A 17,065-nucleotide genomic window follows, 5' to 3' on the forward strand; every position below is an offset into this window, starting at 1 on the left:
TGCCACCTCACTGCTCTTCTGGTAAAAGCATATCCAAACAGAATATTAAAATGAGGTTAAATAATCCCACTGTTTCAATATTTGATGGTCTTTACAAGGGTCTTTAAGAATTAGGGAAGATATCTGAAACTGATGATTATTGGCTAGGTTTTATTCTAGTATTTTTTCCTTGGTAATGTACATGAAAACAGCTTGGTCCCTTCACTTTGGGAACATCCTTGTACAGGAACAGGAATGTGAAAGTGAGCAGCAGCAAGGAAAGAAGGACAAAGAAGACAACAAAAGCGTAGTTTTGGTGCCAAACATGAAACCAAAGTCATATTGCTTGGTGTTATGCAGCACAGGGAGTGCACCACTAAAACAGAATTATCACTGTCCAATTTCATAATTAACTTGCAGAGGGTACAACTGAGAGCTGCTCAAGTGACTGTATGGTAACTGAGCCTTTGAAATTCAGAAAAATTAGGAAAGCATTTTCTTTTGTGGAAATGACAAGGGAGCATAAGAAGGAAAACTGTCAGGAGTGAAATGCAACTCCTTTTGAAAGCTTCTTAAATGATTAATATCATCAAAAACCCCAGAAGGTTCACAGCAAAGCTCCATAACTTCTTTATGATAGTGGCAAAAGGGAAGGCAGGTGGAGAAATAAACATGGAGCAGCTCCAAGGTGAGCAGCAATCCAGGAGGGTATGGTATTGTTTTCTGTCCCAAAAGCTCAGATCACATCTCTCCTGAGCCCTACAGACATGAGTGCAATCATGACAGCTTTATCAAGTCCGGTCTCTGGAATTGAAATAACTCCAGGCATTCTGGGTTTAATATCATGCTCATGGTTTGGAGATTTCAAAGACAAACCATGACAGTGTTAAAAGGCTTTGGACTGTCAGCAGCACTGGGAAAAGCCAGCACCAAGTACAACTGGCATCATGGTTGCCTTGAAAACAAAAGCAGAAATTTGTGAGAATGTGAATTCTGTGCCTATATTTTTATAAAACCTACTTTATTTAAAGACGGCAAAGCATTTCCTTTCTGTTTCCCCCAAAACCACTACCCTGACCCAGCTATGCTCTTATTTCCATTAATGTGAAGATGGGTTATAACACCTTTCCTGAAGCCCATTTGAAGTGGCATGGGATATACATGACATAACAATCATTCCTTCTCTCTGATAATATATGACAAAAATGCAACACAGGCTGCTGCAAAAAGGTAAGTGTACCACTAATGCACCACAGGACCTCCAGATTTGCAGTGAACTCTTTTTTTGCCATAAGTGAAAGGCCATCTTTGAGAAGCAAACTGTTCGAAGAAAAAATAGAGGAAGATGTGCCACATCCTTTTAGCACGGTCAGTGCACTGCTGCTACCTGAGGAAGGATGCAGAGATTTAATTAAATTTTTGCTGCTGCTCCTTTGAAATACAGATTTCCTCCCTGCCATGCTGCATTGCATCAGCTCCCGTGCACCAGCCCAGGTGGGAGTAGTGCAGGAGATGCCCTCAGTGAAGGCATCACATCTTGTCCCAGCACAGTCTATATTCCCTTGAGATTCAGAGGGAAGTAGGGAGCCCCTTGGTGTTCTCCTGGGTCCCTCCAATTTGCTAAGCTAAATTTAACTTGTAGCAAAGAATCACTTAAAAATGGTTCACTTGAAAAAGTCTCTTTCCTTCCAGAATAAATCTCACACTTCAGTATATTGCCTGCTAGAAACAAACACACATTTAGAATAAATCACCAACACTTCTCTTCTGTTCACAATTTGAGTATTTCCATTTGGCAAAAGGAGGTTTGTTCTAGCTGAGAATCTTTAGGAGCAGGTCAGCAAGACTGTCCCTTTGGATCCAGAATCTCTTCACTGTCAACATTAATTCATCTCTCTGCCATGATTTACACATTGGAATTTGTTTCAAATTATAGAAATCATTATCTTAATCTTATTAGATTTATAAACCAATTTTTCACCACTGTTACTTCCCTGACATGTGAACTGTCTCTATGGCTTACCCATCAAATTAGCTCTTCAGAGGTGCTACCAAAGCAGGATGGACTGAAGGCTTTGTCTTCCCTAAACTTCAAAAGATTAAAATCTCCTGTAACTAGGAAGATGTACTGCATACTTATATTGAGGAAAAATAAAAGGAGGTTTCACTACCCTGGAAGTAACAGACCATTTTATTTATTCTATACCAGACTTATTCCTATACTTTAGAAAAGTTCCAGACAGGAACTAACATTATTCATGTTGGCCAGAAAACACTCATATAGGGTGCATTTAAAAAATGTGCTCTACTGTGTGAATGAAATTCAATTCAGCTTATCCATAAGCAAAACAAAGATTTAGAAAGATATCATGGTTTTATTTCTGGCTCTTATTAGGGGGCCACACATGATCTGAGATAAATATATCTTAATAATGACTTGCAGTGAGAGATCTGGTACAGAGGCGTTCCCACCCGAAATGTTCATGCTATAAAATGCACTGAGTTTTGGCAAGCAGTGGATCTCCATGAATATTGCAGGCATATGAGATACTGCCTCTATAGTCAATATCTGCCATATTTTTTACTATTAAAAAATCCTGACAGCTTTTTAGTGTATTCTTTATTTAGTGTTGCTGAGTTCTTCCTTCTCCCTATCCAATCCCCTTCAAAAATCCCAAATCATCTCCCAAAGGAAAAGACTGGCCATGACATGAGACAAAAGAAAAGAGCAGAGAAATGAATTCTTTTTGAGTTATCTTTTGATCTCTCTCTGCCTGCTGTCCCTGTGCCAAACCCCACCCTGGAGGCACATCCAGCAGGTCCAAACAGCAAGTCACATTCCACTCACCATTCTTATCCCAAAATAATCTCCTTTTTTCACATCTTGATGTTAGCACACAAATTGGATTCTGCTCTGTGCTCTGAAATATCTTTTTTTTCCCCCATCCCACATTTACATGTGCCTATAAAAAAACCTAAATTTGCAGTGGTTGAGTGACCTACTGACCCAATTCCCCATCCCAAGGGGAGCACACTCGCGAGAGATGACTGGCACGTCAGTGTGGCTGCACAGCCCTGGCCGTGCTCTGGGGCTGCTTCTCTCCCATTTGGTTTTCAGTGCATGACAGAGCAGCAAAGCCTGAGCAGTGCCCATCACTCAGTGTGCACTGAAGGGTTGTGCTGTGGCACACATAAAACTGTGAATCCTTTGGGTAGGGGCCTGGAACTGGGAGGAGCAGCTTTCCACCCTGAGTCAGAAAAGGTTATTTTTTTCCAAGGGACAAGTGGTGTGAATGCATTCCTGACTGGGTAATATTTATCTGAGCCATTTTTTTGATGGGAAAAAACACCAACCTCTGATTTTCAAGAGGTTTCAATTAGGTCTATTTTAATCCTTAAAAAACCCAAGAAGGCAACAAAAAATATGACTGAGATGGTACCAGACCCTTCCCCACTGTGGAGCACTGCAGGCTTCCAGTCCTTCATGCACTCAACTTGGATATGTGGGCATTGACAAATCCAGGCTCTGGTTGTCAGTATAAATCTTGGCCACTGGCAAAATAACCAGGAGCCAGAGGCCAAACCCCAGTGCTCTCAGCCATCTCTCCTCTCCAGGCAGAAACACCCTTCATTCCACCCAACAGGGCACTCACTTCAGCTGACACATTTAACATGAAGGCTGCACTTCCCATTCCCTGATGCACAAGTCACATCCTCCCTTTTATGCTGTGCACTTCTGAACTGAGCCTTGGCATTACTCCAGAGCAGGCAACAGCAGGCTCAGCTCTCTGCTTGCTGAAAAGCTGTGGATCTCACCAATATCACAAAGACTCACCTATGCTGCACAGAAAAAAAACAGCACTAACAAAATCTCATGCATTGGACAAAGCACCCTGATAAAAATGAGAGTTGTGTGTTAATAGGAGCCAGTGCCATCGTTCTGGAGCACACAGTGCTTTCTATTCTATCAGCTGCATACTAAAACAGGCAGTCATGCTAAACTAACACGTGTGCACAGGCTCACTGACAGTTCAGAGACACCTCCTGTCTCAGTTCCTGACTTCTTGCAAATTCTGCAGCTTCTTTATCTCCAAACAAGCTTCATTTCAAATGCAGAGGCATGAGAAGGCTGATTCTCCTGCTTTTCTCATGTCAGCCTTAGAATTTCTCTTCCTAGCTCAGCAAGGGAGGAGCGTGCTCTGCGTTTCTGCATATGGTAGTGCTCTGAACCAGACACTAAACAAAGGTGCCTAAATGCCTCAAACCAGAAGCCATTTCCATAGTGACACAAAACAGTGCTTCCCTGGGACTTGATTATTCAAAACCAGACCTCACAGACCACAGTTATGGAGGTAAATATTAATGGCTGGGTTACTAGCTCTGAATCAACAAGTATGTTGTACATACTACAAGTATGTACATTAGGATTTTTGTCCCTATTCACATGTGTAATTCCAAAAGAACTCTGTAAATTCACTGAGGTTGCTGTATCTTTATATGGGGGAAACTGAGATGTGAACACTATCACAGGAAAATAAATTTTAAAAATAGGTTTATATGCAATAAAAAGATGGTTGAATACTTTCAGTTTATATATAGCAAGTATAAAACCTCTGCAATAGTATCACAATGCAAGTGTAGCTTTTAGACAATTCAAACACCTGATGAGGGACTAAGAGGACATCCTTCATCTGGACAATTAGGGATCCATGATAGGGAAAGAAGAGAGGCACAGTCACACTGCCAAGCAGCTTCTCTGCAGTGTAGAGCCATCAAACTGGATTATCCACTCTTCAGAACAAGTTAATTACAAGCAATTTATCTGAAATTGGAAGTGTGATTTTGTTTTAATCTTGTGCAGCAGAGTGATCAGTGGAACTCAGTCTACTTCCAGAAAATTTGCACAATGATAACAAATACTTGAAATCTGTCCTTGAAAATAGTTTTGCTCTGTTACTGCATACAAATCCCCAATATTGACTTAATCTACATTAAATCTCCTTTTTACCAGTATCTGCAAAGCAGCATATTTGTGATTGGCAGCAATGTCATAACCAGTTGTGCCATTCTCCTGAAGCCATCACTGGCCAGCCTGGAGGCAGCAGCACAGCCTGGGGCAGCTCCTACTGCACTAGAACAGAATCACAAAGTAAAAGTGCTGATACAATTCACAGTGTCACTCCTGTCCCCTTGAGCTTCCCCACTATCAATAGCTCCAAGAAATTGATGAGTGCCAGTCCACCATCATTACAAATGAGACTTGGACATTGCTGCAATTAATCTTCTGGAGTCGATCAGGTACAGTCTGATAACCCACTGACCTGCCAATAAGAAGAGCACAAAGAAAAATGACCAGAAAGTTTTAAAAGCCTTTAGATGATTATGGTTTTCATCAACACAGACAGGTCAGTCAGAACAGCAGTGTTTTTTTATTTCAAGTGGGTATATTTCACAGAAATTGTCAGAGGTAAATACCTTTTGTTTCAGCTCTAGGTTTATTCAGTTGATACATTAGTACCATATTGAATATATTTTTAGTACTCGGTTTATATAACATATCAGTGCTAGAATTTTCCTGTGTTCCCTTTGAAAAGTTTTGGGCCTTGAAGAAACAAATTCCAGGATTTATCCTCTTTAGGAAACATCAACTATCTTCTGATTCATAAAGAAATTAGTTCAAAATCTCAGAATTCACCACAAAATAGAAATTATGTTTTTCAGAACCCCCAGAATTAAAAATACATATTTCTTAAATAGCTTCATTGTCTCCCTTTCTGCCATGGGAACAGCATTTACAGGGAATTAAAGGAACATATTTTGAAGACACAAAAATAAACCTACCCAAATAAGCTTGTGATAGGAAGCTAGCTCCTGGCAATTGTAAAAAAATGCACTGTGCTGGCAAGAATTGAGATTTTATAGGGAGCATTTAGATTGTGAATCATGCTGCAGGAGGTTTAATGAAAAGATCCAGCTGTCAAGTGATTTTGGAAGAGAAAAAGGAAAGAAAATCACCTTGAGCTGCAGGAGAAATACACTGAAATGCAAACTCAGATGTGGCATAACAAATACAGGCATTCACACAACTGCCAGAAAGATCTCTGTGCCATTACAGAGCCTGTCTAAAAACAGATACCCCACTACCAATAGATCACGGAGTATCTCTGGCCACCAACTCAATTCCATTGCCTCCAGAAGATTTGCCAGGCTGCTGCTAGTGGAGTCTCCGTGGGACTGATATCCATAATGTGCTCTGAAGAGTCCCTCCTTCACACTTCCTCAGGGAAAACACATCTCACATGCCCTGCTTCTGACTTAGGTCTGGCAGTCAAGTGCACGCAGCATCTGACCCAGGCAATCTGCCCTCCCCTTCCCAGCCTTTCTGGCTCCTGGCCCAGGCTGTGCAGAACCATTTCAGTATCTCTGCTCCAGCAGCACAGATAGGCCCCCAGTCACCCAGAGGCTTCTGGACTTCATGCACAGAGTTGTACCACGGCTGCCATGATAAATTATCCAGCCCCTAGGTATGCTGTTAGAAGCTTTTGGACCCAGCAGTCCCTAGATAACCTTCACAGACAGCCCTTTTATTGGCAGTCCCATTGATCTCTGCTGTCTGTGACTGACAGATGCAGCCTGATGCCAGCCAGGAGGAGAAACCAAGAGTTCTGGAGCTCCTGCACAAAGGACTGTGTAGTCTGCTGCCAGTGGGCATTTTTTCCTCTTTGTATAGAAGTGAATACATTTACATAAATGAAGTGAATAGGAAAACGCAGATTATAGCTTCAGAACTTGCTAATGGCCATGTAAAGGATGATGAAAATAAGAGTAGGCCTGATTTTTTTGTTGCCTGTCTCATGCTTTTGTTATTTTAAAAGAGATTTGGCATTACTGAAAGTACAGTTATTATTGCCAACTTTGAGCATATTTCTTACCAGGTTTAATTGTCTGCTTTCTCCCTGGTTTGGCTTAATAGTTCATCCTACATAGGATTTTAGTCACTCAGCCCAAAGGGAAAAACTGGGTATGCCCAGCAAGCTATTCCTTTCAACAACCAAATAGGTCACAAAATTGTAAAAAGTAAAACAAAATAATAATCATAAAACTCACCCTAGGACAATGCTTCCTAAGTGCTCATTATCAACATGAACTCTTAATTTATTCCTAGCTGTTCCACATCAGTACTGAACTTCATGCCAAACTTTAGAACAACAACATCCAACAGAGCTGGAATTTGTATGGGAAAGCACTAGGTTTTTATCCTGAAGGCCAAACAAGTAGCTGTTTGGAATTCAGCTTTATCCTGACTATTCCATTACCACACATAGTTTTAAAACATTTCAAGTAAAACTATAATGGGACTGAGAGGTCACAGAATACTATTCTTATCTGCAAAATCTCTTACTGGAGAGACATGACAAACAACATAACTGTATTTTTTCAACATATTTGCACCTAAAGTTCTTTTTACCTGCAAGGGCTTTTCGAAAACTTGGAACTGCCAGTATTTTAGGAACAGCACAGTGGAGGTAGGGAATACTCTAGAAAGGAATATCGAAGAACAAACTGCTTATATGAAGAACATTACCTGAGCTTTGATTTCTTATAGCTGATACACACCTTTGGCTTTCAAGGTCTCTGCTGAAAGCCTTCACTTGCAGAATATACATTTACCTCCCTGAGATGAATAAAAGGAAGAGTTGAATCTTAAAGGAACTTTGCATGTACACAATGGTTTGGAAGATGATGATTAAACACCTAAACACTGGCTCTGTGCCATCAAAGTTAACCTATCTTGGAGGAAGACAAGCACAGATACCCAAGAACAAGAAGACTGAATGGCTTCCCAAATGCCAGAGTGCAAAGTCCAGAATTTTTCTCACATTTTGTCTGGCTCTTCTTCTTTGCAATAATTCCAGAATAGTCCACTGGATTGCATTTATGTCTTGGAAAAATGGATGCCATAAAGCTTTCAAAGTCAGGAATGGAGGATCCAGCCTTGTAGCTACATCAAAACTGTTTTAGACACAAGGCCTGAACCAAGACCATCAGAGCTCATGGACAAACCCCATGAACTCTGATTGTCCACACTCAGCCTCCAGTCAACCTTCTTACTGTGCTTGATAAGAAGGGACAGCCCCACACATTTTGAGCCAAGGCTAATCAGAACATGTACTTTGTTGTGCTATTTTACGCTATAAACATCAGTGCCTTCAGATTACTGTGCAAAATACATCAACTGTTGCATGCAAACACAGACAAAAAACACAGGTACTAAATGCAAACCCAGTTGTAGCTGTGAGCTTAATGCCAAGGCCCAAGAGCCTTGAGAATGGCTCCAAAGATCTGCGAGCAGCTTTTACCACAAACACAGATGACAAGCACCTCCTTGACTTAAACCATGGACCGCCCAGCTTCGCATTTAAAAAAACCTAAAATATCAGGGGGGTTGTTTTTCTGGGTGACCTTGAAGAACGTGGGTTTTGGCTGGGGTAGGAGAACACCATGGGACAGGGAGTAAGCCAGCTTCCACTTCTGTTTCATTTCACTGCGAGACAGTGTTTGGTTAGTTTGGATGAGAAACATCGGCTCTGTTTCCCATTAGGGCTGCGGGCTCTCCAGCGCATGGCGAGTGCCATCTGCAGGTGGAAATCTGCACTGGTTCCCGGCCCAAACGTGGAAAACACTGAACGACAGGAAATCTGAACTGCACGTCTGAGGAAAAAGCTCGGAAAGGCGGAAAGGCTACAGAAATGCCTGCTTCAGACCATCCCCAAAACCAGTCAGACCTGTGGCAGCAGAATGCCAGGGATTATCAGAGCAGCTTCCCAGGACATTTCCTAGCTCTGCAGCAGCACCGAGGCAGCAGTGCTCTCTGTGAGCAGAGGAGGATGCTGAGGCCACCTTAACCTGATTGCCAGGAATGCCAGAGGAGAGGAGGAGAATCATCTGTGACCCTCTCCTCATATACTGAGAACAGGAGGGGCACTTCCAACACGTGTAGTTCAAGCTAGATAGTACTGAAGAGTTGGGAGATTTTTCCAACTGGAAAGCACACTGTTTTCAGGACAAAAGCCTTGAAAAAGGAAGTTAGAGAAGCTAAAATCACAGATTCACAAGGTTGGAAGAGACTCCAAGATCATCGAGTCCAACCCAACCCTAACACCTGAACCAGACCATGGCACCGAGTGCCACATCCAGTCTTCTTTTAAACACATCCAGAGACAGTGACTCCAACACCTCCCCAGGGAGACAATTCCAATAGTTCAACACCCCTTCTGTTAATAACTTTGTATTTAAAACCATAACTGGCTGGACTACAGTTATTTGATTTGCAAAAAATAATTCCAGCCAAGCAGAGAGGCCATCATTGGAACACTGTAGCTACATCCAGAGTGACATTCCTCTGGTGATGCCTTGATAATGCCTGGCTACAAAATTTCAGTGCACGGCAGGCACTTTCACAGTGGCAGCCTTCGAACAGTACCAGCACTGGCTGAGAAACAGTTGCAGGTATATACAAGATAACAACCTCTCTCCCAGGAGCTCAGGCTTTTTAATCCAAATTCAAACATTTGCCATCTGTGCATTCCACGTAGTATAAATACAGTCAGAAAAATCGCCAGAGCTTTGTCTAAACAGTAGTTATGAGAGAAAGAGACCCCCAAATTATATTTCCTACTGCCCACAACACAGTGCTGTAAAATCACTGACATTTTCTGAGCACAGCTGTATGCAGGAATGTGATCTATTTGGGCCATGCCTGATTGACTCATTACATCCAGATTTATCAATCTGCAGTTTCTAATCAGACAGAGAGGGAGGATGTTCCACCTCTCAATCTAGTGCCATGGCAGGTCAGTCAATCAGAGCATTTCTCAGCACAGCACTGGCAGACACGAGACTCTGGTTTACATGCAGTAAGGCAAAACTGGGAATGTTTTGCCCTCTGTTAAAAATGTCAAGAAGACTCCTGAAAATTGCTTCTAGTCTGACCTTTGCAAATGCCCTCCTGAAACAGCAAGAGATAAGAACAAATGTATCAGACCTAAATAAAGTGGGGTTTTGAGAATAAATTTATACTGTATGGCAGGCTAAGCATTTTTTATCAGAGAACTGCCAATAGGAAATACTATTGCTTATATTATCAAACTCACCAGGTGTGTCAGGAGAACACTTTATATATTGGGTTATTTTAAGAAAAACAAAAAGAACTCTTTTTATTGCCATTAAAGCTAGTAATTTATATCCTGATGAGGGGAATGGGCAACCCAACAGTTTTTTTAGGATGATGGCAGATCTGCTTTATGACGTGGTTATATTGGGAAAAAGTCCTGCCAGTTATCCACCCTAGCCATGGCAAAGATGTTCGCTAGCTTGATAAAAATAACAAATACTTACACTTAGAGTTAATTTCCAAACAACTTTAAAGTGTTAAGCATCAAGAAGGGAGTTAGAAAGAATAAAAATTGATCATAATCTAAGTAGGAAGGAGATTTATTCCCCAAGTGTAAAATCAACCCCACTAGAAGCTTCTGCAAGAGAAATCCAAATGTGATAAATGTATGGGCTCTCCTCTTACCCTCACTATTACTCTGCCCAAAGCAAAGAGTATTGTATTTTCAAGTCCTTGACCTCAGACAAAGCCTGAGATTCCTTTCACTTCCCCTCGCTGCACATCCCCATGTCCATTTCTAGCACCACATTCCAGTGTCACGCTGCAGACAGGCCTCATAAATTAGCAATGATAATCTCATGTGACTGCACCAGAGAAAAGTGTTCCTGTCAAAGCTATTGGGAAGGAACCAGGTTAATCTTCTGTCAATTATCTGTAATTAGGATGCGTCATAAACTTCATGTTCACAACAGTCCAGGCAGAGCAATGAGACGCTCAGTGATTCTACCCATCAGCTGCAAAGGAATCAGATTCAGAGGAACACAAGAGGTTTTATAATCTCATAAATTATACTTTTTTCTTTCCTCTGCATCCCCCTTTGGAACACCCACCTTCATCTGAACACATGTGGTCACCAGTGAACAAGATTCATTTGCTTTGAATTTGGCCTTGTGAAGTGAAAGGAAATGTGTCTGAAGTTATCCCCAGGGAGAGGTGCTGAAGTGGCACAGGAGGAGGCCTAACAGGGAGGTTAGAAAAGTCTTCAGCACAGCAATTCTATTCTGACTTACCCTAGTGCCCACAGATGCAAACTGCACACTGTAAGGTTCCTCAACCCTGATGAGGGGATGGATCTCCAAATTCCATCAGCCTGTCAAGCAAGCCTTAATGAGCTGTTTTTAACATGTGCAGACAGTTACAAGGCTTGCTCTCATCTCTATTGTCAGGACCCTGTTATTTTTGTCTCTTCTCACCTGTTCTTAATTAGTTTCCTACATATCTAATTAAGTAGTACTCAGAGAGGTGGTAGAAAAAAATGATAACCATGATCCAGAAAATGAGAGATGTAATGGCAATTATGAAGATAATGTATCAGAGAAGGGAGACTTAGAAAATATTAATGGCATGAACTTGCAGAAATTTAAGTTTTTAGAAATTCAAGCCTATTACTAGAAAGCTTAAATCCACAGCTGGCTCCATAAAATTTAGAAACCCACCAATGCAGAGCTGCTGCTTTCAGGCTGTGAGAGTTGTCAGTGTTATGTAAGGATTTCCAATCACAGCTGAACAGTAACACTGAAATTCATAGCAAGCCAAGCAATGGGATACCTCATCAAGAGCTGAACATCTAATGAAAAGAAAGATGTTGATAATTTAAATTTCCAACAACATAGATAGGAAAAGATTTTCAAGGGATTGGTGAATAAGAATAATATTAGCAGAATTAAATATGTTGAACATGGTTAAGAGGCACATAGTAGAAGAAATGGCAACATTCTACAGCTATTTCAGGATTGTTAATTCATCCCATTTCCTGGGATTTATCCCCTTAAGGGAGACAAATAAGACTACAGGGATATAAACAAGGGAATAATAATAAGAAAAGAGATTGAGAGAAATATAAATTCACTATGAGGGAGAGGAGAAAAAACATCAGTAGCTGCCATCAGGCAGTGAAATATTTTCCCCAAGGAAACAGTGAAAGAGGTATGTCCCTCTTACTGGAAATATCTTAAACTAAACTAGGCCAGCATGTAGGAATGGTTTTGCAGAAAATGAAAACTAAAATCTAGTAAATTTTTATCTTACGCCACATTGAAGCATTTGAGCAATAATGTGCCCTGTGTGCATCAGGACAAAGCATCTGATACATTCTGCTTTACATAGATCAATTAGGGATTTATCCAAAATACCCACAGGAGAAGTACCTTTACAGATTATTAGCTACAGATAGAAGATATTTCAAATCTACCCCAAAATGGTGCAACATGATCTGGCAGTCAGAGCTGAGACCGGGTAATTTCTGACCATGGACACTTAGGGGAGGGGGAAAACGTATATTCAATCAAAGGAAGAGCTCACAAAAGGTCCTCTTTCTTTTAAATGCTATAATAAGGACAAGATGTATGGTTAAACATCTACTATGACTCCACTTTGAGGAATAATTGTAAGATTTTATCTTCATACCAAATTCCTGGAAAAATTTTGCTTACAGTGTTCTATGAGGAAAATTGATAATAATAACAAGTTCTACCTCAATGATTGCCTCTCAGTCTAAAACAATCAATCCCTTCCACATAATGCACTGAAGGATGGGAAGGGTAGTTTTTCTTACTGCAAAATCTGGTGTTTCCCCTGCCTCTTGACTGCTGCTTCCCATGTTATGCTCAAGGCCCTCAGTCTCCACAGTAGGAGTTATGACTGATTTTTCCATAGCTCTCTCTCATAACCATTCTCCTCTATGTCCCAACAGAAAGTGCTAGTTTCCCATCAGTTGTAATTTCTCATGAGCTTTGAGAGCTTTCATTGACCCAGTGTGGTGATCTCTGTAAGTCCTGCCACTATTCCACCCTGCAGTGTGCATGCTGACTTCCAGACCTCGGAGACAGGATCCCGGGCAGCTCCAAATTATTGAAGAGAGTAGCATGACCCAAAACAGTGATAGCTTTTTCTGAATATGCAAAAGGAGTAACAAAAATCAAGCCAGCAGTCTTGGTTCAGACTCTTACCTGTGCTACCTCTTCAAAATCATCATGTCTTTTCTGCAGTGCACGTGCTCTGTGTAGAGACTTCCCCACTCCTGTGTGTTTGCTCAGAAAGGCTTCCCCGTGATTTTCAATCCAGTCCAGTACCTGCCAGAAAAGAAGAACATTCCAGTTATCTCTCCTGTCCCAGCAGCACAGAGAAACCCTGTGAGGGTGAGGATGGAACAGCTGCAAAGGAATGCCTTGTGCTTGCTATGGCTGAACACGGTAAAAATCTCTGTAAAAATCCATTGTAACTGGAGAGAAGATAAATGCTCATGGATGCTACTGCTAAATTAAGTTTATTGAATTTTTGCTATTCAATTTATTTTGAAGTGTAGCTTAGTTATTGGAGCCTGGCAGATATTAAATATTTACTTTCACATAGATTCCTTTTGGGGAAAGGGAATCAGAAATCTAGAATCTTTTACAGGAAGTACCCTCCTCTGATGAGCTTGTGTAAACTGTAAAACAGCAACAGCTGATTTTGCATCTCGGTGTGAGAGGTAGTCCAAAAGCATGGTGGATCAACTAAAATCTATTTTTTAAATAAATGCATTATCAGAGTTACTGAAATGAAGAGGTTAAGGTCACTGCAGACCAAAAAATACTGACAATGTGAACCTTCCAATTCTTCCAGGTTCTTCTGTTGAGTTCCAAATGTAACTGATCCTTATGGAAAAGGAGGATGATAAATCTGATACTCTGAGAGTTACAGAGGATTCTCTTTTAAGAGTATGTTTGTTATCTGTATGTGCAGCACTCATGTGGAGTTTCTTCTCACAATAACACTGACACTAAAATGTAGATCAAATCTCTTTGGGGTCTAGTACAAGTGGAAGAAAATTCCAAACTTGACAATATAAGATTGGGAAATTTCAGAATGAGATTGATACTCCATCTCTTTCCAATACACAGAATCTAAAGGAATATATAGAGCTCAAGCAGCACTGGTATTTCTGTAACAGGTGGGAGCTCCTTCAGCAAGGAGCTCTGCACTCCCAGCAAAACCTGGATCCTCACAGCAGCTGATGCCAATGGACTGGGATACAACAGCTGGAATTTCTGTCACTCCAAAGGGACAAGACACTGCAGGCAGCCCCAGGACAGTGACAGTACCACAGGTATTAAGCCCAGAAACCTACCACTGAAAAATGGAAGATGGGATAATTTATTTATTTATTTGCTTATTATTTCAGGCATTTCATGGCTTGTTTGTACACAATCTAAACCACCTGAGCTCTGAGTGCTTTTTGTAATGTAGATCCCAGGCATATTTTTATAGGAAGTCCTAATTACAAACAAAGCTTTTTACACATGTGCTTATGTTCCAACCTTATTTCTTTACAAAGAAAAGCATTTTTTAAATTAAAATGTTGTGTTTATAACACATTTTTCATCCACAGAATACAAGTAATTTCACAAAATGGGGTAGTAAAGCACTTTATGTTCTGCAGGGACAACACGTATTTGACACAGGTGACAGTGTGGGGGTGAGGAAGCAGGACCAGATGTGTTGGCAGTTCAGCCATCAGTTCCTGCTTCCCTTTCTTTGACCAGCTTGTCTCCCACTTGCTCTGGGTAGAAAATCCAAAATACATTTCTTCAAATTGCTTGACAGCCATGTGCCAAGTGGTCTGCTAAGAGCTTTTCTGCAACATACTTTTGACTAGGAATGACTATATGACTTGTAATGGCAATTACTGGGGGCCAGTCTCCCAGCATTTGTGTTGTTAACAGTCTGCAAATAATCTCATTAACAATCTTTCTCCTTGTCAGGAGTTTTCAACATATCTATTAAAAATGGAAGCAGAGCCAAATTGAAGTTTGGAACAAATCTCATCTTATATTCTTTTTTAAATGGCAAATGGCTTTACTTTAAACAACGTTTCATATTAAATTAGTATGCAGTATGTGCTTTTTATTTATTAATAATTGATAGCCACTTACTGTAACTCTACAGAAAACTATTCCAATAACTTTTTCATGCTTATAGCATCGAAGTAGTCATTAGAGAATAACTTGCTGAACAGCTTTTTCTGTTCTTGGAGACCCATGTTAACATATCTGACCACTCCAGTCATCAGTGAATTTGTTTTCGCAACCATTCTGTGAAATACATAAATTCTATAATTCAATTTGGCATAGAAGAGGGGAAAATAAAAACATTATGTATATACATTATATATATTATATAAAAAGTTGAAGTGAATTTCTGAATTGTCCCAAGAAACTGGCAAGAGACAAGATGTTAGTATGAGGCTCTGATAACCTGATAGGCCTAATTAACAAAAGAATCCTCAGCATTTACTAAGATACTAATAAAGATAATATGTTTTTCAGTATATAAAGCACCTGGATCTAATAAGCTCGCAATAATCAGCCAACATAGAGAAATACCACATTTTTGTTTCCATCATAAAAGACACAGGAAGTTGGCACTTTAAAAAGCTGAGGGATGGAATAACTGAGTGAATAAAGCAACAGCAAGAACATCAATCTGTGTGGACACAATGCACTTAATCTGCCGTGCAAACAATGAGAAATATTAAGCAGTGGGTCTGTGGCAAATGAAGGAAGAACTCTGAAAGGTCCCAGTCAAACCTGAAGTCACCAGCACCTGGAAACGTCTATGTATCAGCATGTTTGGAGAAATTGTCCCTTATCCTGAAGAAAGGAAATGTCTTTAGAATAACTGTGTAATAATTCAAGATAAACATTTAACATTTTAATTGAGAGCATGGACCGTGTAACTTACTCCACTGCCAGAATTTAACATCCTGAGATATAGGTAGACATTGAAGTTACAGTGACTTAGTTGAAATAATTTAATTATCCCTTAAAAGCTTAAGCAGCTTGAAGATGCCATTAAAAGTGCAGTTAAGAGTGTTTTCCAAATTAAATCTTCAGATTTCCTAACTGGGCTTTATTGCCAAGCTGTATTTTATACTAGCTAGGAAAGGACTGTAACTCATGAGTTCTTTGGAATGAAAAGAACTGTTCTGTTCAAAGCTGTTTCTGTTCACTGGGGTAGCTATAATATGTTAATATATCTTTTTTAAAAATTATTTTTATTTCACTAGTTTAAGATCAACATCGACAGAAACATTATTTTCTATTATGATTTGCATGTCCTGTCTCCTTATCTCCTCAAGGGCACAATTACACACTCAACAAAACAAGCAGCAAACCCAGGTCACTGAGAAAATGAAATAAAACTCAGTACAGCTACAGCAGGCTGACTGTGCCAGCTATTACGGTCATTACATGGCTGGATAACCACAAGATTCAAAATGCTACCTGGAGGAAGAATGGCCCTATGTCCCTGCAGAATGATCTGTGTAACTGTTCAAATAATAACAGTGGCAGTTCAGACAGGTTTCTGAGCAGAGGATTGGGAAGGAGGTATTTGAAAAGAGCCACTTGCAGAGCCCTTTCCACTCTCCTCTTTGCTGAGGATCAAACTCCTGGACATGGGAAGTCTTTGACCTACAGCACAACCAAACCAGTAAAACAAATCCTGCCAGAGAGGGAAAAACATACTTGAGAGTCCACTGGCAGGGAATGCTGATATGTATGGAATACTGTAGGAAAACATGGGAAGGAGACAGAAAAATGGTTTGAGAAGGAAAAGGTTGAAGAAGCAATCAGGCAATAATTTAGCAAAGTTCTGGGATGAAAATTGCCCTTTCTCTATGCTAATTTGTATTATGGGAATATGGCAAGATGATTGCATTACTGCAGTTAAGGTCAAGTATTTTAAAAACTTTAAAAATGTTAATTTAATTTTTAAATAATAATATTTAAAAAAAAGTGGGGTGGGGGGAGGCGGGGGGAGGGCTCTATTTTGAAAAGGAAAACAGACATTTCAAGGCAGCACTTTGAAAATTAAGTCTCTCTCTTTAGGTATCTTTCCTAATCAGGAAATGTGAAAATGAAGAAACATCTC

At 40.3% G+C, this 17,065-nt stretch overlaps 1 protein-coding gene across 11 annotated transcripts in view; it reads right to left on the bottom strand.

Moving 5' to 3' along the window:
• Positions 1 to 17,065, bottom strand: part of KALRN (kalirin RhoGEF kinase) — a 474,021-nt gene that overhangs the window by 205,760 nt on the left and 251,196 nt on the right. For all 11 annotated transcript variants that reach the window (XM_088058776.1, XM_088058771.1, XM_088058767.1 and 8 more), the window contains one exon: positions 13,102 to 13,224. In XM_088058776.1, the coding sequence (XP_087914902.1) occupies positions 13,102 to 13,224 (123 nt within the window). The remainder of the gene's footprint in view (positions 1 to 13,101; positions 13,225 to 17,065) is intronic.

The sequence above is a fragment of the Pseudopodoces humilis genome, chromosome 8 (assembly GCF_049639895.1).
Source record: "Pseudopodoces humilis isolate 2021_Gansu_Grassland_sample_001 chromosome 8, ASM4963989v1, whole genome shotgun sequence".
Taxonomy (NCBI): Eukaryota; Metazoa; Chordata; class Aves; order Passeriformes; family Paridae; genus Pseudopodoces; species Pseudopodoces humilis.